Genomic DNA, 26262 nt, shown 5'->3' with positions numbered 1-26262 from the left:
GAGAAACGGCAAATGAAAGAATCCAGTGATTATTTTAAATCTGATGAGAAACACAACTTGCATTGAAAACAAAGCAAAGTGGATTTGAGATCAAATTTAAATAAAAGTTAATCCAATTAAAAAGCCTAATGAAAGGAGAGAACACAATGACAACAAGAAATGTAAAATAGTCCTGATAGTACATGTCCCATACTTATACTTGTCAAAGATATTGCTGAGAGCAACTTAAAAGATACGTGTTTCTTTGGCTGTATCTGTAGTGCCCTATAGTGGGGTTGAAAAGAGTGAGTGTTCCCCAAAACGATTTGGGCGCTGTTTGATACTATTTATTGGCAAAACCTGAGCTTGACAAAATATCCCCACATTGCTGTCAGTGCTCAGGGTCTCTCTGGTGAGACTGTCCCAGGACAACCGGCTGCTTTGGAGAGTAACGTTGTCCTTGCGAGGTGTTCTCACCAGCTCTCCTCGCAGGTAGCCCGGCCCTGCTGCAGAGCCCGGCCAAAACGTCCTTCTCCATCGCGTGGCGTGAGATGGTCCCCGCTGGTGCCTTCTCCTGAGACATCCCCCGTTTCCTTTCCGCTTGCCGAAGGGAGGTTGGGATGGGTGCAGAGACGGGAGCTGGCGCTCCGGCTCCGCTCTGCCTGGTCTGCTCACGTGAAGGAGGTGCGAGATAGCTGCAGTGTAACCACGGTTGTGTTTTATGTTTGTTTCTCTCTTTTACTCCTCTGGAACTTGGGTCCTAAAAATAGTGCAAGTTTGAACTGGCAGATGTTTCATTTGTCCTTTACGAGAGGACCAAAATTAGCCTCTCATTTGGCACCTAAATAAAGCAGCTTAACTGCCTTTATGTGAACTTTGCAATTACTGTCTATTGAAGTTGCCACATTTTGTTGTGTTGGATGGGGAAGGGTGTTATGTAAGCAATACCAGCACCTAAAAAGCCACCAGACCTTGAAAGAGAGAGGATGAACAAGAACGAGCCCAACTGTTTTGTTTTGAGGTTTTGGTTTGGGTTTTTTGACTTTTTCTGATCTGAGGCAGGTGGGGTTTTTCCTAATGAAGGTTTCATTTTAAAAAAAAAAAAAAAACGGCAAAAGTAACTTGGAAATGCTCAGAGAGCTGTCTATTGTAAAGGTAAAAAAAAAAATCTAATAAAAGGACAGCAATGGTTTCTCTAATTTTCAGAGAAAAATCTGCACAGAATGCCTGAAGCTGGGTTAGCAGTGGGACTCCCCAGGGGCAACAGAAAGATGTTATAATCAATTACCACATCATAACACTGATGTATGATAATTACTGAGTGTTCCTCCTGAGATAGTGCAGCATTTGGCTGGGATGCGGCTCTTTCATGGTCCACTGCCTGATTAATATGCAAATAATAGGCTGATTGCATGATGAATGCAGAAAATGAGTTCGCTGATAACGTGAGCACCGAAGCGGGAAGATGATAAATTACTTTTACTGACTGTCCTACATTAAGTACCCTTTCTCAACAATTTTATCACAAATTAAGTAAAGCAGTATGGAGAGATTATGAGGATGTGTAAAATAATGTACCTTAATAGCTTTTATAATATTGTTGCGTACAATGTAAATGTCATTTTGTTTCAGTACTTTAGCCAGTACTCCTCCCGAAGAGGAGTGCATTTAGTATAGCAATGTTCAGGGTCACTCTTCTTCAACTGCTTTCTTCTAAGACGAGGAACAACCCACTGTGCTGCAGATGTTAGATGGGAGTTCTCTATTGGGGAGGGAAGGCAGTCATTAGCCTCGGATCCATCCCGTATGTATCTTGCCTATAGCAAATGAATGTCCACATTGTTTAGTGGGGGAGATGCATTTAAATGCAGTGCACAGTGCACATATGCGTTCTGCTTCATAGTCCTCTCTGGAGCAGAGAAGAGGTTAAAATCTCAAAGGAGGATATAGAAATACCTTCACACTCAGGCTTATGACAGAGGAGGACAACAGTCAGTCATAAGCATGGTAACACGTTAAAGTTAGTCTCTCATCACAAGGTCAGAAAGTCAACAAAGACACCATAAACTGCAGCAGAACCTCTAAAAGCTCTAACTCTGTTTTCCAGAAGGTATGGTGCACGCATTTATTTTGATTCTACTAAAAATATAACTATATAGGGTTGTGGCACCTTGATTGATTGCTTTCTTGACATACTTGTTTTAATATTCAGAAAATCCTTAGTAAAGTTTCTGCACACAAGCTGTTTTAATAATAAGGTTATTGAAAATATTTTCCAGAGTTATTTCTAAACATTGACTTCTGACTAAGTTACAGAAACACAGAAAAATCTGAATATTAAATAAAGATTAGCAGAGTAGAGCAATGTCTTTTAAAGCAGCCATGATTTTGCCGTTAATCACCTAATTTAAAATCTGATTTCTTTTTAGAAGGGTTTTTTTAATTGTTTAAAGGTGATATGTAAAAGCAAAAAATTATCATTCAGCACTCTGCAATGCGAAGACTCTACTTTTGGCTCAAGAAGCTATGCATGAGCAGGTAGGCATTTGAGGAGATTCTCCCTACGTGCTTGCTGTGTTGTTTACCTCTTCCATAGACATCCGCTTTTGGTCAACGAGACTGGGAAAGGATTTGGGGCTCTTGGCCTGACCTGAGCATTGCTCTGGTGTTTCCGAGTGGGTCTCTACATCCAGCTAAAAGAATTCTCAAGTTCCTTTTTTTTCCCCTTCATTCATTGTAAAATAGCGCTTAAAATCATGGCTGTATAGAGACCTCATGCTTCCCTGTAGGCCATTTCAAAAGTGTCCCTTAATGCTTCTTATTTGAGAGTTTTGTCAGGTGGTGCGGTTGTGTCAGGGGTTGGTGTGTCTGTTCCAAAGTCCGATAGATCTCAGCACAACTTTTCATTTTAATTGATTAACTCCAGTTGTATCTTTCTGCACAAGATTCTGGATATCCTGGATGTTCAGACTGCCCGTCGTAGCAACCTGTACTCCCCATCCAAGCCCATCCACGCTGCAGCGGACAGCCAAGTACCAGAGTCCTCCTAACTCAGTAGAAGTTTGATGGTTTGAGTTTATGCAGCCTTACGGTTGTCCAGCTCTCTGCGACGTTGCTTAGCCGTTCCTCCTGTACGAGTACCTGGATTTGCCTCCCCGTATCCAGGCGCGGCATGGTGCATGTATTGTGCAGAGCAGAACTTTCCAGCTATTGAGGCATTTTGCATCAGTGGGGCACAAAACACCTCTCGGAGAGCAATAAGGCACTCGCTGATGCAAGGTGTGGGCTCGAGGGATGTGTGTAAAGGGCTGCAAGTGTTCACCAGCCACAGCATTCAATGATGCCTTCCTCCAGCGGCCAGAGAAAGAGACAGCCAGGTGATGGCACTGGCATATTCCACGTGGCAAAGGCTTTGGAAGAGGCAGGTGCAGAGAGGAAGATCTGACCCGACCAGAGCTTGTGAGCTGAGCAGGATGGTCCCCTGCCCTGGTTCCTCACTGCACGCTCTCCAGAGCGAGCAGGCATAGATCACAGAGGAGCTAGACGTGCCTCTGCTTGGTTATAAAGTTGGTTGGATGGCCCTGGGCACAGCGTGTTCGTCAGCTGTCGTTCCGCGAGCAACATTTAACTCACAAGGCTGCGCTAGGACTTTCCTCATGCTTACACTAGGGCTGGCATAAAAAAACATCCTTTTGCTAATGGGCTTGCACTGCAGATGAGATCAGGAAAGAGATCCAGACTCCTGTTCTTAATCCCTTCCACCCGTAATGTGTTGCAGGTGTCGGGCAGTGGGTGGCTGTTCTGCAAATCTGGTTCACAGATTTGGTTCCCCCAACCACTTGGGGCAGCACAGTTGTGGGTCAGTGTCAGGCAAAAATGGAGGTAAAGGATGGAGCCAGGACAGGAATACCTTAAACTGATATTGATGCCAGTTCTTGGCTATGAGAAGTTGCAGTCTTAACATAGGTTTAGGCACAGGAGTGGGGTTTCCAAGACTATCTGAGGCGGTGGTTGCGCATGCATTGAAAGGAGAATTGGTTGCCTAACTTCACTAAGTACTTTTAAATCTCCAGCTGTAAATCTCTCTTCATGAGTCTATCGTCAGCTCCCATCTTACTTGCTCTTTTCTGAACTTCATCGAATTTCTCCAGCTCCTTCTGGTTTCTAGAATGGCTGAAAACATACTTTTTTAATACAAGCGCAAAGATAATATAATTATTGAAAATGCAACGTAAAATTGCAGCAAAACATTGTAATCCTTTAACAATCCTAACAACTCAGAAGCAGTTTTTTCAAGTACTTCTAACATCTACCTTCGTCATTCATATAGTTTTATGTGCTCCTGTCATTTAACATATACTCATATGCAGAATGGGGACCTTTATTTTTAGTATTGCCCCAGTAATTTCAGAGTTAACCAAAGCTGGTTTCCTCGCCTTTCAGTGCAGACATGCATACATCTGCACGCTTTCCTAAAGGGGCTTTCTTTTGATCCCTCCCGCCATCCACATAAAATTTCCCTCTGAGCCAAGACCCAAAATAACATTTTCCCCAAAGTTATAACATTTGCAAAACAAACAAACAAACAAAATCTCCACGGTCATAGTGGAAATCTGTAATCGTAACTATAGCAAGCGCTTGCAACCATAACTGCACGTACCTACATACTTTACAGCATTATATATGCGCACTGTAGGGAGGTTTGTATACTCCCTACGTATAACTGTGGGAGTTTATAACTGTAGGGAGGATCATATTTTCATAAGCCACATTAATTTGCAAATTGTGAATAGGCAAGGTTCCCTCACTTAAAGTAAATCCACCAAAACCACTACCTGAGAGAAAGCGTTCAGCTTTCACGGGTATTTTCTTTTAATTAGTCAGAAGAGGGATGTATCGCAGTGCTGTTCCACAAATGCTGATCAGATTTATTACGTGGTTCAAACTTGCACTCCACCACTGTTAGCGAGGAGAGTTGTTATGATGCTTTAGAAGATCCTGCAAAGGCAGCCATTGCTAAAGGTAAAATTAGACAGAAGGTTGGAGAAAAAAAATCTCTGCCTGAAATTTTCAGACCCTGGGAAAGAGAGCAAGGCAGTTGTCCTGAGGATGTTGCCATTGATCAGCTGTGTGATCAGGTCCTGATTCTCAGGACAACATACCCCGTTTTTTGGTCTACAGATTGGACAGAATGGGCAGTCTAATCATCAGGGGAAAACGGAAACCAGCCCCAGTATGAGACACACCGATCTCAGGCAACCTGCCAGGTCTGTTGTTGTCCATTAACTCATCTGCACGAGGAGGTAAATGCAGGCCCTGAAGTAGCAAATGCTCTTTTAAGAGGTTGCCGAGAAATCTCCTGTCCACATTTGTCTGCTTTCATCTTCCCTACTAATTTGCCGTAAAGGGAATGAGCAGAGCACGGGATGCTTCGTGGCCTCCCCGCTCCGCTGTGCGCAGGACGTGGCGATTCTCGCCGTTCCTCCATAAGGAACTTTGAATTTGACTAGTTTGGCATGGACCTGAAGCCTGAGCTCTGGACATTACGAAAAGTTGCATCAAACCAAGCGCCAGTTAAATCATGTTTGGGTTCTTGTCGGAATGTCACGGAGTACCCTGTCATTTTGTTTTAGCAACTTGTCCTTCCAAATGTGCAGTTCGCCTTATGGCATGCCAGCAGTAAAAATGTCACTTACAATAATTACTTTTTGGTGAAAATGCTTGCTGACTTCCTACCTTCAAGCTGTTTTTTACACAGTGGGGAGATAATAAGAAATGACTTTATCCTGACTGCTCAAATGAACACTAAATGGAATTTAGGTTATTATTACTGGAGATAGAGGACTGTGTATTGAAATTTAAATAGTGGATCAGATAAACTACAGAGATTTGTCTCTGAAAATCAGAGTGGATCTGCTTTTTCAATCCACTTCTCTCTGAAACTTAAGGCAGCTGTTGTCTGCCTGCTGTCTTTAGAATATAATATTTTTCATAATCCTTTTAGAGGCCCCTCAATACCTTCTGTGTTTTGCATGGTCTTTCCCGTCTTCTCCATGTTCTGTACCTCGTTCCCCACGAGTCCTTTTGCAGCTTATTAGCTAAGGTTGTGTTAGCAACAAAGGTTGGGCAGTTTATTCTCCCAGTGGTTCCCGAGCTGCAAAAGTACAGAGTGCTCTTTATAGGCAGGCGAGTGTGCCGGGAGGAGAGGCTCGGTGCGTTGAGCTTGTGTTTTATGCTTGCGAATTCAGATGCTCTTGTTCAAATCTGAACTTTTGATTTACAAGTGGACATAAAGTCAGTTCGCTGCCATGGCTGTAGGAGTCTGAGCAAAAGTGGCAAACCTGAGCTCTCAAAATGCGTACAAGAAATTCCACTGGAGGAATCTGCCCGTGCTGGCAGACAGCAGCGTGATGCCTCTGGGACTGGTGAAACCATATCCATGTCTCAACACTGCTCCGTCATCTAGATACCTCCGTTGAGGGGGATGCATCCGGGACTGGTGTCAGGTCATGTAGACGTCTGTGATTTTCTGGGGAGGTTGTAGCAGGCGTCACCTGTAAGTCTTTGCATCTGAGGTGTCCTGAGCTTCAGAAGGAGGATCCAGCTGAAGTGTGCGGTGGATCTGAGCTGTACCACTGCTTTTGTCTGGAGGGCCATGTTAGATTACTTCCTGTGGTCGGAAGAGTTCCTGTACATCCTGAAAATGGTCCTTCTTAACCAGTGCCTGCAGTTTTGCAGAATATAATTAAAATCTCTGACTGCTGAGTTCATGCAGCCGAGCGGGTGATGCTCAGGAGCGCTGCAGGAGGGGAGCCTGGTGCAGCCTGTGGTTCGTTACACCCTGTAGGGATTTTGTCACGTTATGATGGCAGAACACGATCAGACCTCGCAGAGGAATGTGTCAGGCTGATACTGTGTTGGGGGAAGTGTTTTCAGGTAATTTGCAGGCCACCGGTGGGATAATCATAGTCCAAAATGTTCTACAGCCAGTGTTCAAGCAATTCAGAACCCAGGATCCAGTATTGGGGACCTGACCCCAGCATGGGGATGAGAAATCTTACAGTTGGAGAAGAATAAGAAAACCTAATGTTAAGTTCAGGAAAACCGCTGTAACCAGTGAACTGAGACTGGAACGCTGTTTTCAGACTTTCTCGCATTTTTCAAAGCACTGTCATGATAGAAGCTATGGGGAAGGTGTAGAGGATGGATGGGACCAAAGCATCATCTGGCTTCATCCGTTGTGCTAAGGAATGCAAGACCACAAAAGATTTTCTGTGTTCATATAATTAAGGCAAGGTCAATTTGTTATGGTTCTCAACCAGTTTTGTAAAATGCTCAGACAGACCCTGGTCCTATATGCTAAATTGTTTGCAAAGGTTGTTTAGTTTCTTAACTTACAACTGCTAAGGGGTGGGGAGGGGAAGGGGCAAGCTGTGATGATGGTTTGGGGTTTTGTTGCGATCAGGTGGTCATTCAAGCAGCAATCTTATTGTCATGGTTTAACGGGAAAATAGTATTTAAAAAGAAAACAGAAGGTATTTGTATGATGTTGACTTTGTTTCCATTTGTTTATATATCTTCTTTATAGATTATGCATCCCTCTCTAGTATTGTAGTAGGAAAAAACAAAACTGAAGAATTTCCTGACTTAAGAATAAGGACCATGTGTTCTGCCAGGAGTGATGCGTTCCCAAGTACGGCTCTCTGGCATTTGCAAACTGCATCAGATGTATTTGTCTTTATGAAGACATATTTGCCTTCAAAGACTTGAATGCTCACCTTCACTGTATGGTCATAGCTCTCTCTTAGCTGTTTTCATCAACTGTGAAATAGCCAGTGTTGGTGTTTCAGTTGTCTTCATGTTTTAGCTATGAATGGAGGCCAGTTGCACTTGCCAAATATTTCAGATTGCTGGCCCATTTATGCAGACATCACTTCCTAGTACATGATTTGCATTTGATTATTATTTTCTATGCTGCATATTTGAATGTGCTTTTAAAAATTGGTTGGAAGTGCCTAACTTCCCTAAATCCCAGAAGTGTATTTTGAATTAATAATGTAAAAAGTGCACGGTAGAGCCTTTGCCCTTTCATGACTCAGTTATACTTGCACCTTTGAAGATTTGGATCACTTAAATGCATTTATGGTGTATTTGAATCTTTAATAACGTTTGTCAGCATCAGCCTATAATTGTGCAGAAGTTACACCAGTTTCCCAATCATTTAAAATTGTCATGTTGAACTGTGTCTTCATAACATGCTTGGGACCTAATGGACACCATCTTTCCACCAAGTTAGTTTGGGGAGACCGTTTCTCCCATCCTCTATAAAGTGCAGGGCACGGCTGATGTCTTTGGCTGCCTGAGACTTAAAAAATTCCCAGGTTCTGCAATGACCTTGTCACTGGTGATGCTCTTGACCTCTCCAGCTCTTTACTTCTAGCACCTTATTTTTGAAGCTTTTGGGCTTTTGCTTCAGGTTTTAAAACCGGATACAGGCTGTTGGAAAGCAAAATGCAACACGCTTTGGTATAGCAAAGTTTATCTGGAATTTATGAAAGTAACTTCATCAATAAATGGTGGCCATGGGGTTTGCAGGTTGTATAGCCTACCGTAATGCAGTTTTACACTCATATTGACAAAATGATCTCTTCCTTACTAAATACAAACATGTAAACATTCGGTGAACGTCACTTACTCACTCATAAGAAACTGGATCGCTCTTACGTTAGTGCTATTTTTCAGTGCGGTCTGGGGTTAAAAAAGCAGAACAGGTTTTAAAGAAATAAGCTTTCAATGTATTATTTTCACCGGAAATGTTCAGTTGCTACTTTTGAAATCTTAATATGTATTTTTCAGATGTCCTGAATTTGTTTCTTTGTCCTGTGAGGAACTTGAGAGAAATGAATACAGACAAATTATTTCATAAAACATGTGAAATGGCTGTGGATTGACAGTTAAATCTGTAATAGTGAATACATTCAATTTTCCCCTTTGTTCTGTCAGCAGTCACTTGTACTCTAAATGTCTATTTAATTTTTTAAGTAGATTAACAGGAACTGTTTGCATTATTTGATTATTGAATTGACTTTTCCAAATAATGGATCTTTTCCTCAAATATTTATGTGATCTTGAAAATGTTTTTCCATAAGGGAAAAATGCTAAAAATGAATGGGGAACATACTTTGAGTTATTTGTAGTGTATGCGCATAATGCCTCATCTGAAATCACTACACACTTGCCTTTCGTTGGGGGGAAAAAAAAGCAGTTTGTCATCTGTACTGCCTGCCAAAATTAGATTCAGATAATCCTACCTTTTTGAGTAAATAAGCAGCAGATTGGTCTTAAAAATGAAATTCAAGTAAGCTCTTGATATGTGATATAAAAAATAAATAAGCTAATATGTGAGCAACATAGAGCATTTCAGTGATAGATGATAATATAGATTACCTTTGTTGTTTACATAATTAGGCTGGGCAGGGAAAGGAGAGGGAGAAAGAAGCATTAGTAAATGCTTTTGTTTAGTCCTGTGTGGTTGGGTTTTTTTTTTATTTTGGATTTTTTCTGCACTCTGTGTGCGCATGTGGTTTGCAGTGCACGGATGAGGAATTGTATAGGAAATTTGCAGCTGCTCTAGTTATTCAGTAAGAATTTGTATAAGCTGGCACAAGGGACAAAATTAGAGGGAACTTGAATGAGTGCCGTGCAGTTTATTAGCTAGGCAGCCATAATTTTGACCTTGCTGTGGGTTAAAGGACACAGACCTGAGAAGAAATCTGTTTATCATGGAGGGAATTCATGCCATCCCTGACAGTGTACAGTGAACAAGATGGATGATCTGCCAAATTGGTCCCTCGCATGGGTGAATCAGGGCAAATTTACAGTACAATTCCTTTGCTGCTCCTGATACAAAAATAACATTTGCTGGGTTTTAGATTCAGTTGTATGATGACCTAGGGTGAACAGAGAAAAGAAATAAGATTTGTAGGATCCCTATTGCCTTAAAGATTTATATGCACCTTGCTTTCCTTTTATGTCTGCCTCTTTTGCATCTTTCATAAAACACTAAGGAAAAAGTCCAGTTGCTTGGTTTGAGAGAGCAACTTTATGTAAGTGTGTCAGGGAACCTCTCTTAAATGCAGCACCGCGAAAGCTTCTGTTACTTTGAACAACACAATTATACTGTGCATCCTGCTTCATTTGAACCCTGCTTTTACTTATGTAGTATTTTCCTTTAGTATTTGGAATATGTTTCCGTGCTACGCGAGCTGCGTGTTCTGTAATGATTTGGCGGTATTCTGGATAACAAACAAACTGGAAAAACAGTGAAATTTGCTATTAGCCATCGCTGTGGTAGTGACGGCACCTGACGCTGCAGAGTGAACCGCTCTCACAGTAGAGGCGCAGTGCTCAGGAAAACACAATTCTGTTAGAGGGACTAAGTTTTTGATGTAGACTGGCCTCATCCTTGTACAATGGAGAGCATCGTAAGCTTCCTCCAGAGATTTTGAGACGAATCCACTGATGTATGAATTTGAGATACATACGATTAACCGTGTCAGTAATGAGATGCAAGGAGGAGGAAGCAGTCCCAGAAAAACGGGAAAGAACTGTGAATGGAGAAATCAGATGTGCTGTTTATCTTTTGAAGGGAATTGTTCTTCTAAACCACATTGTCTACGTGTTGTTGCTTTAAAAAATGTTTAGACTGTACCCTTAGATGTCTGGATTTTCTGCATAAGCTCAGTTGGTACATTCCATTAAGAGATAAATGTGAATTTATCAGGGGAAAACAACATTTTGTACAGAACCTATTGTTGCTGGCAAATTAGCAGATTCAGAACGCTTTCTTTTAAACAGAGTGTCACAATAACAGATTTGGGTGTCTCCTGATCTACTAGCTATCTTTATGTTGGATCCTCAAGCACGTTAATTAATACAACATAATTACAAACTGTATTTTAATCTTGTTAAGTTATTTCTGGGCAAAGAGAAGTGCAAAAATGTGATGCGAGTGATAAGAAACAATATGAAATCAATAACACTCTCAAGATATAAAGTTGTATCAGTTATAGAAAATCCCTCATTGACACTACAAAATAGTGGCTAAGTGAGTTTCATACAAGTCACAGAAGGAGGCTTAAACCAGTCTATAATGGTAGATTTAAGAGCATTCTTACACGAATGGATAATGCTTTGTGGAAAGCAAAACTATGAGATTTCCTGACCAAGGAAATTTCTTGCAACCTTACAGACTGTTGCACTTCGCTTTTTCCTGATTTTTATTTGTATTTGTACATCTTGTCTTTATAAGAAAGCAGAGATGACTCAAGATAAAATTAGAAAATAATTCTGTTTTTAAAAAGAGGCTTTTTAGTAACCAAGTCATAACAAGTAGCATTTTGCATACTTAGGCATTTCTTTAAGTAGGTAGAATATAAATGAGAAGGAAAGTTAAATATCCTGCAATCAAAACATTACAATTATGCTAAAGTGGGGACTTTTTTCTTTTTTTAATTACAGAAAGCACTCCAAAGACTTCTGCCAGTTGCAGTCCTGCTCCTGAATCTCCTATGAGTTCCAGTGAATCAGTGAAAAGCCTGACTGAATTGGTACAGCAACCCTGTCCCGCTATAGAGACAAGTAAGGATGGCAAATCCCAAGAATCTAGCGAGCCGCCTGCTTCTGAATCCCAATCTACAACACCTTTGCCACTGTCGGGCCACTCGGCACTCAGCATTCAAGAACTGGTTGCGATGTCCCCTGAGCTGGATACGTATGGCATTACGAAAAGGGTCAAAGAAGTGCTAACGGACAACAATCTTGGTAAATCGCTTTATTCTCATTTCTTAACTGAAATAAAGTAGAAGTGTTTATACTTTTATTTTTATGCTATATTTCAGTAGACGTTTACAAGAATACTTGGTTTTGATTCTGGCCTAAGCTTTAATCTGTTAAAAAAGATTTTTTTTTTTTTAAACCAGTGGAAAAATCCTTTCAGATTGTCACATTCTACTTAAAATGTCATCGTACCCTTGCTCTTAAGCTCTGCTTCTGGCTCACCAGCCAGATACTGCTCCCACCTCCCTAAATACAGTCCAGCAGGCTGTCAAGAAGACCAAAACCCCAAAGCCAGTGAGATCTCCCCTTGAGACATGCTGTTTTCCCCATGCTTATAGATTCAAGGCCCCACCATTTCAGGCACAGGCGAAGTAGAGGAGTCCAGCTTGATTGGAGAGGGACGTGCATCACAAGCAAAAGCATGGCATACCTGTAGAGCTAGGAGGGTAAATTCAGACTTGGTTGAGGTGTAGATGAACCTGTACATAAGTGTATGGGGCCATTCAGTTATTTTGCTTAGAGATGTGCAAAGCTAAGGCTGCTTTTGCTTACAGATGAGTTTTTGGGTGTTAAGTGTAATGTTGACATGGCTATGTATTTGGAATAGTCAAAGGGAATAACCTGATCTGAATATGGGAAATCCACGCTTAATACTGCCACTGTGCCTCTAAATCACTAGTTCTTCATATGTGTTTAACACTTGCTTCCCTCACAAGGCACTGGGATACCGTTAGGAGTCCTTTGAAGTCTCTAGCGGGAAGGCAGTAGGGCTGCCCCAGTATTACCTGCACGTGCTTCTGGCGCTTGGCGTGGGATTCATCTCACTGCATTTAGATGTTCAGAATAGATGTCTGAGATGGTTGGGATGAATCACTCTCCAGAAGTACCAGTTTCTCTCCATTCACTACAGATGGGACCAAAAAGATAAGTTTAGATTTAGACTGCTGATGATACTTAAGTGAGAAGAATTCCATCCATATCATCTGAACATTATGACCGTATAAGTAAAAACTCCTTTATTTTAGTATGTAAGGAAGCCTTTTTTTGGCTAGACGCAGAATAACGTGTTATTATCTTAGCTTTTTTTTTTTTAAAGGGAGAAAATACTGGGATGGGGGAGGTTGCAATTTCTCATTTAGCGTAATTTGGGAAAAAAAGAAAATGGCCCTGATCGTGGAGGTACCCTCCATGAGATTGTGTTCCACTGAACCCGGCAGAATTACTTGCTCATGCATATTGGCATGGGCAGATTGTGGTTGCTTGTTCAGTGGAGATAATGTAGAGATAAAGCCACAAGTCACGGTAAGGGTTTGCAGGTTCAAGCCCCTAGTTTTTGGGCAAAATACTGTTGAGTGCTGTACCTGCTCTGGTGTTCCAGAGAGGTTTGAAAAAGTATTTTTGTTTACATTTGCTTTGATGCCATTTTTACTTAGTCTTTTTTATTTCCCATGATTTTTGTTTTCCTACAGTGTGGCTGACAAGCCTAAAAAGCAGCAGAAGAGCCAGGAAATGTGCCCCAAACTCTGCATTAGGTGTGGAACCAGTTTCAATGTCTCCTTTTGCGCCCTCAGTGTGCTAGTGCACCAGATTGACTCGGTGCACAGGTTTCTCTGTCTTAGGCCACAGGGCCTTGTGAACCTGTCTTAGGCAACTGGTGGTGGCTCAGTTGTTCCAATGTCATCGGCCAGTAAAGACCACGGTTGTGCAAAACCACTCAAAGATGTGTTTGGCGGGTCTCTCCTCCCATGCCTTTTAGCATTTGTTCAACAGTCACCATTTTAGCAAACGATGCTGGCAGCGTTAGCACTGAGATGTTGCTGGTATTCCTAGTCCCAAATGTCATAGTATTATCAGTGATTCCCTGTTGGGCAACATATAACTTGGATACAGAGGGAAGCAAATGCAGTGAGCTATTGAAAGATTGCAGTGGCGGGGATTTTGCAGAAAGAGCCAGGACTAACCATGAAACCAGCATAATTTACAGAAAGTTTTGTCCATGAGGAGCTACATCAGTGGGAAGAGGTGTGAAGGATATTAGGGAGAAAGATGGGGAGAATTAGCAGGCGTTTTAGGAAACCTGTGCTTAAAAATATTCCAGTTATTAATAGCTCTCTGATGAAGATGGAGTGTGATACACCTCCTACCTCCTGAGAATGATTTCTAACACATTCCCCATTAGTTTGGGAGTCTTTCAGGTGTTTTATCCTGTCCTGCCATATCCTGGGATAAAATAAATGACACAAACATCTTTAGCTTTGTCCTTAACACCTAGAGAACATGATGTTACCTCCTCCCACAAATTTGCATTTTTAATTTCTAGGCTGTTGTTTGAAGTTCATTTCCTTCGGCAGCATTGCTAGTACCTGCTCTGGGCTGCTTGTTTCTGACCTTTTTGCTGATTTGTGCCGGTATTCCTGTTCCTGTGGCCACACAATAAACCAGACCAGTTGGTCCGAGTCAAAAGTGGCTGTTTTATCCTTGGTAGGTTGGTTTGACTTGGATCGGGTTGCTGCTCCGATTTACTGTGCAGCCACTCGGGCGGTTGCAGTGGCCGCACTGGCACTGCACAGCGGCTGTCGGAGCTCTCGCGGCCGCTGGAATAAATGCTGCTCACATTGCAGCCTGAGCACAGCCTGGGGTTAGAAACTGTGGGGAACGTTAAAGGAAAGTTATTTACAAAGGCAAATTAAAAGATACTTAAAGTAGCTGTCGTATCTTGCAAGTAGCTCGCAGGTTTAAAGGTAAATGGATAAGGCCTTACTGATGTTTTTAACTACAGAGACGAACAGGGAGTCAGTTAACTCTGCAATACGCATGATCTAAAGTTCTGAATTACTTCTTTTGTCTGATTTTCCTGTTATTGAGGGTAGTTGAAAATCACTTATTACTTAGGAACTTAAGTGAATTCTCAATTTAGGTTTCTGTTCAGTCTGTAAGAACCATTTTCAGGGTTAGTTTTAGAGCTTATTGGCAGACACTGTCATGTTAGTCCTGTCCTCGTTTCTCCTTTCTGCCTTTCATTATCTCGCCTGCTTCCTCCAAGAGCTTTGCAAACCCACCTGCCCCATGCACCTGAATGGGACATTCTGCAGCTTCTAACTGGTCCTCCATTCCCTCCTCTCCCTGTACAGGCAAAAAAAAATGGCCAAGCCAAAGGTTTTGGGGTGTTTGTAAAGAGGAGGAGGAGATTCATGGAATTAAGCACACAGGAGGGGTTTATGGAGCAGATCTTTTCCACAACCTGTTTGTGACAGGATCAGATGAGGCTGTGAAGGCAAGAGTTGATGGTGCTTTTGCAAGTGCGGGCATGTCCTGCAGACCTGTAGGAGCACAAGCCCCCGCGCATCTGCATTGTCCCCTAGGGATCTGTTTGTTGCCACTGGCCAAGGCTGCTGGCATTGCTAGGAAGTGAAGGAGAAGCGTTCTGCTTTGTCTTGGTGAGGGCATTCAAAAGCTACGGATCAGACACAAGACCCTGAGGCCTAAACTTGGTCGGTATGGAAAGATCTTTGGGTTACCTTGAAAATACATGATAGCTGCACTTCTATCGGAAATCACCGGCCATGACTCAGATGACTTCAGGCTCTGTCTTGTAACAAAAGCTGTTGCATATCAAGGCAGTTTAGCTTAGGAAGAACACTGAAGTGAAGGGTTTTAGAAAACCAGCTGTATGGTTGGGTTTGAGTTGCACAGGCATTTTCCACAGTCCTTGCTAAGTTAGATCTTAACCATGTAAAACCAGTGTTACTCACGCACATACAAATGCTGTACATTGAAAAGCATATGCAATTTTTACCTTGCTAGACAATAGCATTTTGAAAGAGAACTAAAATTAAGTATTCTTAACTACACGTACTGTAGAGGCTGTAAAAAAAGCTGTTATATTGTAAAATGTGATTATCTCTAGTTGGTAAGACACAGTTAGAACACCACAGATAGTTCAACACAGAAAATATGTACATGTGTCTTTGAGGACACTTACATGACCGTTGGTGAATGGGGGGTTGCACTGGTCTTGGTTCATTGATTGCTTGAAATGTTTGGATTGCCCTGTTGAAACAAAGCTGTTGCACTACCCTCCTGCATAAGAGCTAAGTAGCCTCACTGCTCTCACTAGTTGCCTGCTTAGCTAAAAGTTTAGTTTATTTTTAATCTCATTAATTGTATTTTTTGCACACTGTTTCACTGTAAGGTCCAGGTCCCCAAAGGTGTTGAGCTCCCCTCTTTGCCACAGTCAGATCCTAAGGATTAAACTAAATCTCAATATTTACATTTTTAGCGGGGGGGAGAGCTTTTATTCTTCTAAATGTTTCTTTTGGGTTTTCAAGCAATTCTAAAGTAAGAATAATTGATAAATGATCTTGTAGACGTGTTCTGTCTTTTTAGTTACTCTCGTCTCTTAGCTGAATGAATTCATGCAATTTTCAATTTCGTATTAGGTCAGCGTTTGTTTGGGGAGACAATCCTAGGGCTAACACAAGGCTCTGTCTCAGACCTTCTGGCTCGCCCAAAACCCTGGCACAAGCTGAGTTTGAAGGGACGGGAACCCTTTGTCCGCATGCAGCTGTGGCTGAACGATCCCAACAACGTGGAGAAGCTGATGGATATGAAACGAATGGAGAAAAAAGGTAACTTGGAGCAGACTGCTGACTCATGTTTTCCGTTATTTCAAAGATGACTGTGTCTTTTATAATTCTCTATAAATAGTATAGAGGCAGCATTGATACAGTATTATGAAGGTTATGCAAAAGGACTTCATGACAGCTTTTTCATGGTGTTATTTGATGCTAGCTCAAGCAGATACATCTCCAAAAAAAAAAAAAAACCAAACAAGAAACCAACCCCAAACCCTGAATATTCACCAGCTGTCGTGAAATCATTGCTATATTCTCCTATAGATTAATTACTGAGGCCCTGGTGTATCACTGATAACTTGCCTTACCAAATGAGAAATGTGAGTTTGGGAGCTGGCTTTGGGTTATTAGTTAATAGTGCTGCAGCTGGTCACAGATGTTGGGCTGGAAGAACTGTGCATTGATTCCTGGGAGAGCTTCTTGCCAATCCTGCACTGATGGTCGCTAGGAGGAAAGAAAAATGCAGTCTTTATAAGAGGGTATTTGAGAATAATTAAATTTGTAGCCTTTTTAGGGATGGGGGAAGGTGATTGTGTTAATACGTGCTTGCATAAAACGGCTAGGTCATGAGTATGTACCTGTGAGAGATCTAAGTTGTTATTGGGTCTCTATAGTAGGGAGTATATCCTGAAAATTTATCTTAGTCTCTGCATTTTAAATTCATTACTAAAAAAAGTGGTTATTCAGAGCCCTGTTTTTAGTATGTTCGTGTGATTTTACAAGAGAGACTCTTAGGCTGCCATTATCAGCAGTTAACTAATTAATGATATATACATCTCTTGAGCTATCCCTTAATGATATTAGTACAGACAGCATTAATCGTGTGCAATGAAAGCGCTGCTGTTGACTGATGTCCTGAAAGCATTAACATTTGATCGAGAACTTTGTGATTATATTAAAAATTGCAGTGAAGGAGCTTCTGGGAAAATTCTAGTCTTGCATGCTTTTAAGAAGAAATTCAGATCCTTGTCATAGTAACCAGTATAATATAATGCAGTGTAGTATCTTATCGCAAATTGTGTATGATCTTCCATGGGGAGTAAAATCCACTTGGGTTTCCCACTTACAACTGTAAACCAAAGGGAGCCATGATGGTTTTTGCTGTATTAGAAATACGGCAGAAATAAAATTGTCAACTAGCTGGATTTTTATAGCCTCAAAGAGAATATCGCCCATAATGCAGGAAAATAAAATAAAAATAATTTAAAAGTAGTACTGACAATATCCTCTCAAAACTATTTTCTAAACTGGATTCTTATCAAATACTGTGCAATACATATGCTCTATAGATGGCACCTGAATAGAGATAAGGCCATAAATCATTTGAGATTCTGTACTGAGCTCCTGAACTGCGTAAGTGCTGTCCTCATAGCAGAGCACTCTAAAGTGAATTCAACCCTCTATTTTCTGCAAAATCCTTTCATGCAGGTAAGGATCCTGTGATTTAACCTTTTAAATTGCTCTAGAGCCACATTAGGAATTTAACTTTCCCTTCAGCTAATGTCAATTAAAGAACAATGCAACTGTATCTGCTACCAGTGAAACATTATTATCAATTATTTCTCTGCCACATTTTATTAAGGGAGTAAATTAATAATTATGATAAAGGTGAGCTGCATATATCTTTTTTTCCGTTCTGCCGGTCTGGAGTTTGCGCTATAAATGTCCAGTTTAAGAGGGTCTGAAAATTTGCAACGTACATTAACTAACCTCTTTGGAGGAAGACGGGGGTTCCCGCTCACTAGGCCGAGACGCTCTGCACCACCTTTCCTGCCTTGGACGGGCTCGTTCCTCTTTCTTACAACCTCCCGGTGTGTGCTGCTGGTAACGTCACACTCCTCACTGAACAGTGCTGAAGCCTGCCGTCAGGAGAAAATTTAATTCCCTTTATTTCCCCATTATTTCGCTTTTTAATAATCTTGTTCAATACCGCATAAGATAAAAATGATATTAGAAGGAGCTCTGTTTTACCTCAGTGGGCAACCGCTAGTTCTGCAATAGCGTCTGCTGCGTCTGTAGCTGAGCTCATGCTGGGGAGTCTTCCCAGAGGGAGACGGCGATGCTGGGTTGGCAACAGCAGGGCGGGAAAAAAGGTAGTAAAACTCAGGGCATAGAGCTGGCCTTGACAAGCTGGTCTCAGACCCAGATCCACACCTTTGCCCAAATTACATTTTTTTTGGGTTTTTTTTTTCACAGGTCTCCTGAGAGTGGAGACCGATCATAGACAAAAATCAGACTTCTCCGAAAATCAAGTGTTTGTGACTTGGATTCCAGTTTGAGCCTTGCTGTCACTGCAGATGTGCTGAACAATCTCCTTATGTTGTCTACACGCAGCACATATGTTTAAAATAAGAATTAAAAAGGAAAAGTCATAAACGTCATGTAGTTTCCAGAGAGCACCATTAAAGCCTTAAAGCTTAGGTGCTAGTTCAGCACGTGGCAAAGTGCCAGGATTGTGCCTTTGGCCCCATGGAAATTTGTTCTGATAATATCCTCCAGAAAAACAATTGGTTATGGTAGAACAGTGGGACATCCTCTTTATTTTTATGTTAAGGAAATATGTGCATTTATATAATTTGTTCCATTCATGTGAGAGAGACCCAAATAAGCTATTGCAACTTTTGTGATCCCAGTGCGAGGTTACAAAAGCAGAGGTAGGCATAGGGCATGAAATTTTTCCCAAGCTGTCACAGGTCTGGGCTGTCCTTAGGAGTCTAAAGATGGGAGCTCTGACCTGCCAGAAATGCCGTCCTTTGGAGAGCAGAGAAAGCAGAGATTCAGAGCATCCTGATGCATGGGTGTCTCATGTTAACTCAGTCGCCTGACCAAATTCCAGAAACTGCAGTCAGAGATAGCCTAAACACCTTTTACATCTTCCATGTCAGGTTCTGTTTTGTCTCATGGCCTCCGTTAAGCTGCTGCACATTGCTGAAGTGATAGATGCTGTCTTCCATCCCTCTTGGTTGTGCTATCAAAGGAGACAAGGGAACCTTATGTATAGTTTGCATGTCAATGCAAGTTTGAAATAACACCTAGGAGTCTTTGAGATTGAAGACCTTATATAAATGTGAGATTATGTTGCTGGAATGATTAATTCCGTGGTTGAAGGTTCCTTGAAGGCTGCAAAAATAAGGCCAATAGGTCACCTTGAAATAATGCATTTACCTGTGGTCACTTTGCAGTTCTCCATCTGGTTGAAACAACTTAAATAGGTGATTTTTTAAATGAAGTTTATTTTTTAAGAAAAAAAACAACTTTGCTTTATGTGGTTATTTCAAAAGCGTGCAGGACTGTATCACGGCAGAGTGATGGATCATGAGCAACTCACGTTCTGTTCCATATCAGTGATCTTACACAGTAGGCAATCCACAGGTAATCTGTCATATTCAGGAAAAACAAAATGAGGGCCATGCAGATACCCCCAAAGGTCACAGAGCGTGTTCAAAATTCACTTTGACAATAGTAAGACACAGTGTAAAAAGGTCCCACTGGACGTAGAGGACAGGATGCTGAAACCCACTGGAGACAGAAAACCTAGCCAGTCCTGTAGGGAGCTCTGCCAGAAGAAGCTGACTTGTGTGAGAAGGGCTTTCAACATTTCAGTTTATTTGATTGCATTGAATTTTTATTCTTTGTGCACCCTCGGCCTAAAGGCAGAGTTGTGGGGAGAGAGAAATTTATTTTTTGAAGAATTTGATTGCTGACCGGTGTGACGTGCCCCACATTGGTCCCTGCCTCCAACTGGAGCTCCTGGCTATTGGAGATTTAGTGCCTGGTAGATTGATGTCAGGCTGGTGTAATCTGGAACTTAATAGCCAAGGTTATCAAATTGCAGCTCTTGAATGCCTAAGCTCTTAAATATCTAGAAGGTATTTAACAGGCCATTAAATATTTTATTGACAAAATTCATCTATATTTGCCATTTTCGGCCCCCTCATTAGCAATGCTTGTGCATAATACTGCCAGGTGCAGTAAATCCCACCTCTCTTTGCCTGGTGTAAATCAATCATGTCAGTGACAGCGTTTAGCAGGACGCTTTCCTTGCAGAATTTGCCAGGATAATTCTGTCCCCGCTGGGGAGGAGAGTTAGTGGTATCACAGGCTTCTGCCATCAGCCTCACCGAGCTCCATCAGCGCAGCAAGAGCTTTCTTAAAAGTATATGCATTTTTGAAAGAGCCTTGCGTAGAGGAGGAGGGTGCTGTGGGCTGTTTTTCTTTCATAACCTGTCACCGCTATAGCGGAGATCTATAGCAAAAAGCAGCAAAACCCTGACGGGTTATTCAGCACGTTGCTGGGATCTCCAGGCTCCGGGCGCCATCCTGTGTTGGAGACATGGCTGTGGCTGCGGCTGCCTTCAGCTTCCACAGTCATATTTCTAATTCTGAGACCTTAAGTGTTAGAGAGACCTTAGTGTACACCTTAAGTGTTTCATAGCCAAAACCATTTAAGCTGAAATGAAGTGCAACTGTCCTAATCAGGTGCTTATGTGGAAGTTCGCCGCTCTTGAAAGAGTGAATTTGAAATAAGTTGTTAACTGAACCCTGTTATTCATGTCCCATGTTCATTGAAAAAGCAGAAGACTGTGGCAGGTTTCCAGTCAATTTACCCTCTTTTCTTTCCCTTCTTTCTTCTTTTTCTGCCTCTTGCATCCTCCCTACACTTGCTTTCCTCTGATCTCTGATGCTGCCCCGTCTTTTCTGTTTTCTCCAAACAGCCCATCCATGCATCTACAACCTGTCATCTTCGCATTTATTCCACAGCTCGTATATTCATTGATTTTGCATTTGTATTCAGCTGGGGCTGATCCGATGCGCTTCTCTTTCAGCCTACATGAAACGGCGACACAGCTCTGTTAGCGACAGTCAGTCTTGTGAGTCCTCATCCGCTGGAATAGACTACAGCCAGGGAGCCAGCCCGCAGCCGCAGCATCAGCTGAAGAAGCCCCGGGTGGTGCTGGCCCCGGAAGAGAAGGAAGCTCTGAAACGAGCCTACCAGCAAAAGCCATACCCATCACCAAAAACCATTGAGGAACTCGCTACGCAGCTCAACTTGAAAACCAGCACCGTGATCAACTGGTTCCACAATTACAGGTATGAGATCTCCCGGGAGCCCTGCTCATAAAGGATTTCTTTTATTTGCCTTGGCAGGGTGCTACTCTGCTTCAGCAGGCTGTGTCTGCTTCTGCTAGCATTGAGCGATTGTACAAAATGAACAGTTTCAACAGCAGGGAGGTTCTAACTAACAGTAATCTAATGCTCCAGACTAATTTTAAGTCGTCCCTGAGGAACAGCAGTATTCACGTATTGATGTAAGTAGTGCTTTTAAGCAGAAAGTCTCGCTTTTGGAGAGGGTGTTGATTTAGAGATGTCCACTAACGAATATTTATAAATCCTGTTGCAGTAAGCAAGACTGGTCTTTCTTATATGCACACTCACACAGACATATACTCGCACGTATATACACACATATAGGTGTGTGTTGTGTGTGTTATGCCTGGGTCACTTGGTGGGGGGTGCTTGGAAGTGTCCTCTGCTGGATGGCATCAGGATTGCACTGCTTTCATCATGTATTTTTCCCACATACGAGCAAAAAGAGGATTTTCTTTTACGTCTTGAGTCACTGAGCTCTCAAAATAGGCACAGTGTGTGCTGTATTTCTGGGAAGCTCCGCACAGTCATGAAGGACAGAGAACCGATAACCCTGAAGTCCGATGTGGCCACAAATTTGTTTCATTGTTATGATTAAATCATTGAGTCCTGCTGAAATGAAACAAGATGTTAGTCTGTTTAGTTCCTTTCTCATATTAGAAGGAACCTTCTCCACATTTGAAACATTGAAGTAGGTTTTGGCCTAGAGACACGGATGAAAAGAAACTGGAATGCTGGAATGACATAGAAGAATTACAAGGATTTGAATAAACATATTATCAGCTGTGCTTGGGATTGGGAATCTTAATTAGTGCAGCAGACTTTTCTCCAAGAAATTTGTGCTAATGAATATTGAACAGGTACAGTTAAGATACCAGATTTAATACTATTCTGCCCCTTCACTTGGAGCCAGTAATGTTCCTAATTAGTCCAGATTGCTAAACTTGTTTGTTTTTAGAAACTGCTAACATTTAACGGGTATTTTCCATTTTGGCCCTTCTCAGCTTTAACAGGGAAGTTGCTGAAGCAGAAGCAGCACAGTTTAATGACATATCTCAGAAATATTATGCACAATAGTAAAATAATGTTTATAGTAAACAATACAAAATTTTAAAATTATAACCAACGAGTAATCATATTTACACTGAATTTCATTGCCTTGAATTCGCTACAGATGCAGCCTCTTTCACTGCTCAGAGTTCTCCAAATGCAGGCCTCTCTTCCAATTCCCACTTCTAGGCAATTATACACAAGTTGGAGGAATGCCTATGAAAATATGTTCCCTTCGGCCTGACAGCAAAATGTGCTGTTCTCACTTACGCAGATGAGTGCGGGAGCACTGGTGGCATGTGTCATCTTCCTCATTATCATGAGATCTCCTGTTCAGGCGTGCTGCGAGAAAGCGTGACAAGTCATGATTGATCAGCATGTTTAGCCACACCAAGCTATACACTAATGTAGACTAGGTGCTGACAGTTGTATACAAAATAAAAAATGTATAAACAAGGTGCTGTAGGCTGGTGGGTAGCACAAGCCTCACAGCACTGAGTGATCTGGACCTGCTCCCAGATGTGCTGCTGAGTCTCCAGGACTTTAAAGAGATGTTTCAAGCCTGTTTGGAGCCCTGGGTGCCCTGAGCGGTTGCCACCACCGAAAAATCAAAACACGTGCCTGTTCTTTTCCTCAGTACAACAACTTTCTTAGCTTTCATGCATGAAGTACTCTTAAATCATTTGCAGACGTTGCAGAAGAGGTAGAAGTCACATGTTCTGCTAGGGGAACAGGATCTGACTGTTCTGCAGCTCATGTATTACAGGAAATGGGTAGTCATTCCCCTCTTCATCTTCTCCAGACCACACTTAACTTTATTTATCTCTTTTATACTCTCCCTCAGCCATTTCTTTTCCAAACTGAAGAGTCTTCATACAGAAGCAGTTTCACACCTCAGACCATATAAATTTTTCTATAAAGTAACTTCAGCTGAGGCGGGGTAGAGATTTGGACAAGTTTGTCTTCCTGTCTCTTGGGAATCCTGTTACAATGATGCTTTTCCTTTGGGATTCAGCCCAAGCCTCACTTTCCAAAGGTGGTTGCTACAGCAGAATCTACCTTTATATGCACCAAATGGGAAGTCAGCGCTAGCGTTTATTTTCCACAGCAAAAGAAATTTTAAAAAAATCCTCAGCAGGCAAAGAAATAATTAACTTCAGACTATAAATAGGTATAAAGGATTTTGACATGTCTGCAGACTTCTCCAAGTGTATCGCTTTGCATCCATACCAATCACATAGCTCTCAGAACAGAAAAATAAGAATATGCCTTGCTTTGCATTAGTGAAGCACATATACAGGACCCATCAGAATTTAAGGCTCTATTGTCTTAAGAACTGTACAAAAGAGTAGGAGGTAGGGATTTCTATCCCACTTCACATGTGGAAACTGGCACAGAAACTCAGAAAGGTCATAGAGGTGATACTACAGAAGCATCAGGAATTAAACCAAAGTTTCATGAATTGTAATCTAGTGCTCTTGGATCCTAAATTTCATTGCTTTTACTGTGGGCATATTTTTTCAATGAACTGTAGCATTATGCTTGTTTAGATGAGTTCCTGGAGTTGTGTGAAGGTTGTACAGGGAACTTCAACGTATACCCCAGGAGATCTCTGATATTTTGCGTTACGCTGATGAATGCCAACAGGATGTGTTGATGTTGAGGCCAACACCTTCCACTGAGAGGAATGCTCTCTGGAATTTCCTAGCTGCTGTCACCAGTTCTTTTTTACCGTAGGGATTTAATTACTGTGTTAATCAGGAGCCAGACTGGATTCCAGAAGCTATATATTGGGTGTGAGTTCCAGGGGTTTCCACAGACATCAAACCTGTATGCTGTAGGGCTGTGGTCAGATACTCAGTGAGCATGTCATCATTCAGTATCTTGCTGGAGCTGAGGTATTTTAAATGCCATGCAGGCACAAAGCTCTTACCTGTTTCCTCTCCTGACTTAGGGAATGTTACAGAAGCAGTGTGTTCTGGATCAATGTCCATGCAGGGAGATTATAGGCATAAATAGAGCCTGATAATCGATGTTGCAGGATGCATGCAATTAATGGTAATAGAAAATTAATGTTAGCACCTGTGGTCTTCTGTTAGATGAATAATATTCTCCTAGGGAAAATTAGAGACCCCCTAAATCCTTTAAAAGTGTAGAGTCAGCAAGTACTGCTGAAATACTCTGTTGCATTTCAAGTAAGTCAATAACATCATTAGCTTCAAAAGCAGTATTCAGATGGTGTTCTGCATGTATCCTATGTTTTTTCCATTGTGTGCTGTCTTCCGTAGCACATTTAGGGATAAATGAAAAATTCGTACAGCCATCAGTGTTGGGACAGCTCTTCACCTGTGATTTGCAAGACCCTTAACAGTTCTCCCTGGCTAAAACCAAAAGTGTTATCTTCACCCTGAAGGATAAAGTTTTGCTAAACTCTCCCTATGTCTGTATTCTCGTGCCTGACCACAGGTCATTGAGGCTCCCTCTTGGTTGCAAATTAGGACCTGAACAATGGTCATAACCTCTCCTACTGACAGAGCAGTACAGAGAAAGAGTTATCCTAGACCCTAAGATTTTTTCATAAACTGTTCTGTATTGTGAGGATATTGGCAGCTCCTAAACAGAGCAGGAAGAGGGAGGAAGGACCAAGTTAAATGGCAAAGGCAGTGTGTTTGGGGTGTTATTGCACACTTCAAGTAATAGGAGGCACAGGGTGGCACACCAGGCAATTTTAACCACGCATGGAGTGCATTAATTCCCTTGAAATGCACTGCTTCCCTTGTCACTATTCATGTTCTGAAATCGATTTTTTAAATAAAAAATGAGGCAGAAGTCAGACTAGCTCATAGACTGACAACCTGTCAAAAGGCTGTGCTTCCCCAAGGCGGTTTCAGAACAATGGACTTCGTTTCATCTTTGTTTCTCCTTGGTGTCCAGGAGAACACCAAGGGGGTTGTCTGGATTTTTTCCTTGTTTGTTTTTTGTTTAGGCAAATTGTGGCTTGTTTCTAGTAGAAATCTGGATTGTTTTGTATTTACAAGCTGTTTTCTTCTGGATCTACTAGAAATGTATTCACATTTTTAAAATTATCCCTTTTCTGGTCCAGCGTACTGTAAAGTTTCACCTTCCTGACGTCAGACTTTTAGTAGGAACAGGAGACTGCAGAGCCTTTCATCTCTGTCCCTTAAACCCCATCCAGTGCTGTAAAAATTGAGCATACAGTTATGAATGTTACTTAATTTAAACTTGGAAAAAAAAGGGAAGACGAGCTGTCATTGGCTTTCACCAATCATTTTAGTACAAACTGATTATCTGCATACAGTTTATATTTTTGCTTTACTCCATAATGCCTGCTGTGGTTACTAGAAGGGGCAGTCATCAACGTCAGATTTACAATAAATACACAGAATCCTGGTTGAAGTCAGGGGGGTCAGTCTCAACACCGAGAAGTAACTGCAGAAGTTACCAGAAATGGCTTATCTGCTCAAAATCCCGGCTGCGACTGCCTGCCCTCCCGCTGTGCCAGGGAGGAGCCCCGGGGCGGTCTGGGCTTGGCAGCCTGCACCCCTTCTAGCACAGCAGGCTTCGCAGCGGGCATGTGGCCGGGGAAAATGAA

At 41.9% G+C, this 26262-nt stretch overlaps 1 protein-coding gene across 12 annotated transcripts in view; it reads left to right on the top strand.

Moving 5' to 3' along the window:
* CUX1 (cut like homeobox 1) overlaps window positions 1-26262 on the top strand; it is a 281906-nt gene that overhangs the window by 221289 nt on the left and 34355 nt on the right. For 7 of the 12 annotated variants that reach the window (XM_075168933.1, XM_075168930.1, XM_075168937.1 and 4 more), the window contains 4 exons: window positions 11500-11802; window positions 13287-13349; window positions 16257-16445; window positions 21278-21542. The exons of 1 other annotated variant lie outside the window; for it this stretch is intronic. In XM_075168933.1, the coding sequence (XP_075025034.1) occupies window positions 11500-11802; window positions 13287-13349; window positions 16257-16445; window positions 21278-21542 (820 nt within the window). The remainder of the gene's footprint in view (window positions 1-11499; window positions 11803-13286; window positions 13350-16256; window positions 16446-21277; window positions 21543-26262) is intronic. 4 more of the 12 variants (XM_075168936.1, XM_075168932.1, XM_075168931.1 and 1 more) reach the window with 1 other exon arrangement.

The sequence above is a fragment of the Calonectris borealis genome, chromosome 19, assembly GCF_964195595.1.
Source record: "Calonectris borealis chromosome 19, bCalBor7.hap1.2, whole genome shotgun sequence".
Taxonomy (NCBI): domain Eukaryota; kingdom Metazoa; phylum Chordata; class Aves; order Procellariiformes; family Procellariidae; genus Calonectris; species Calonectris borealis.
This window is presented reverse-complemented; position numbering and strand designations above follow the sequence as displayed.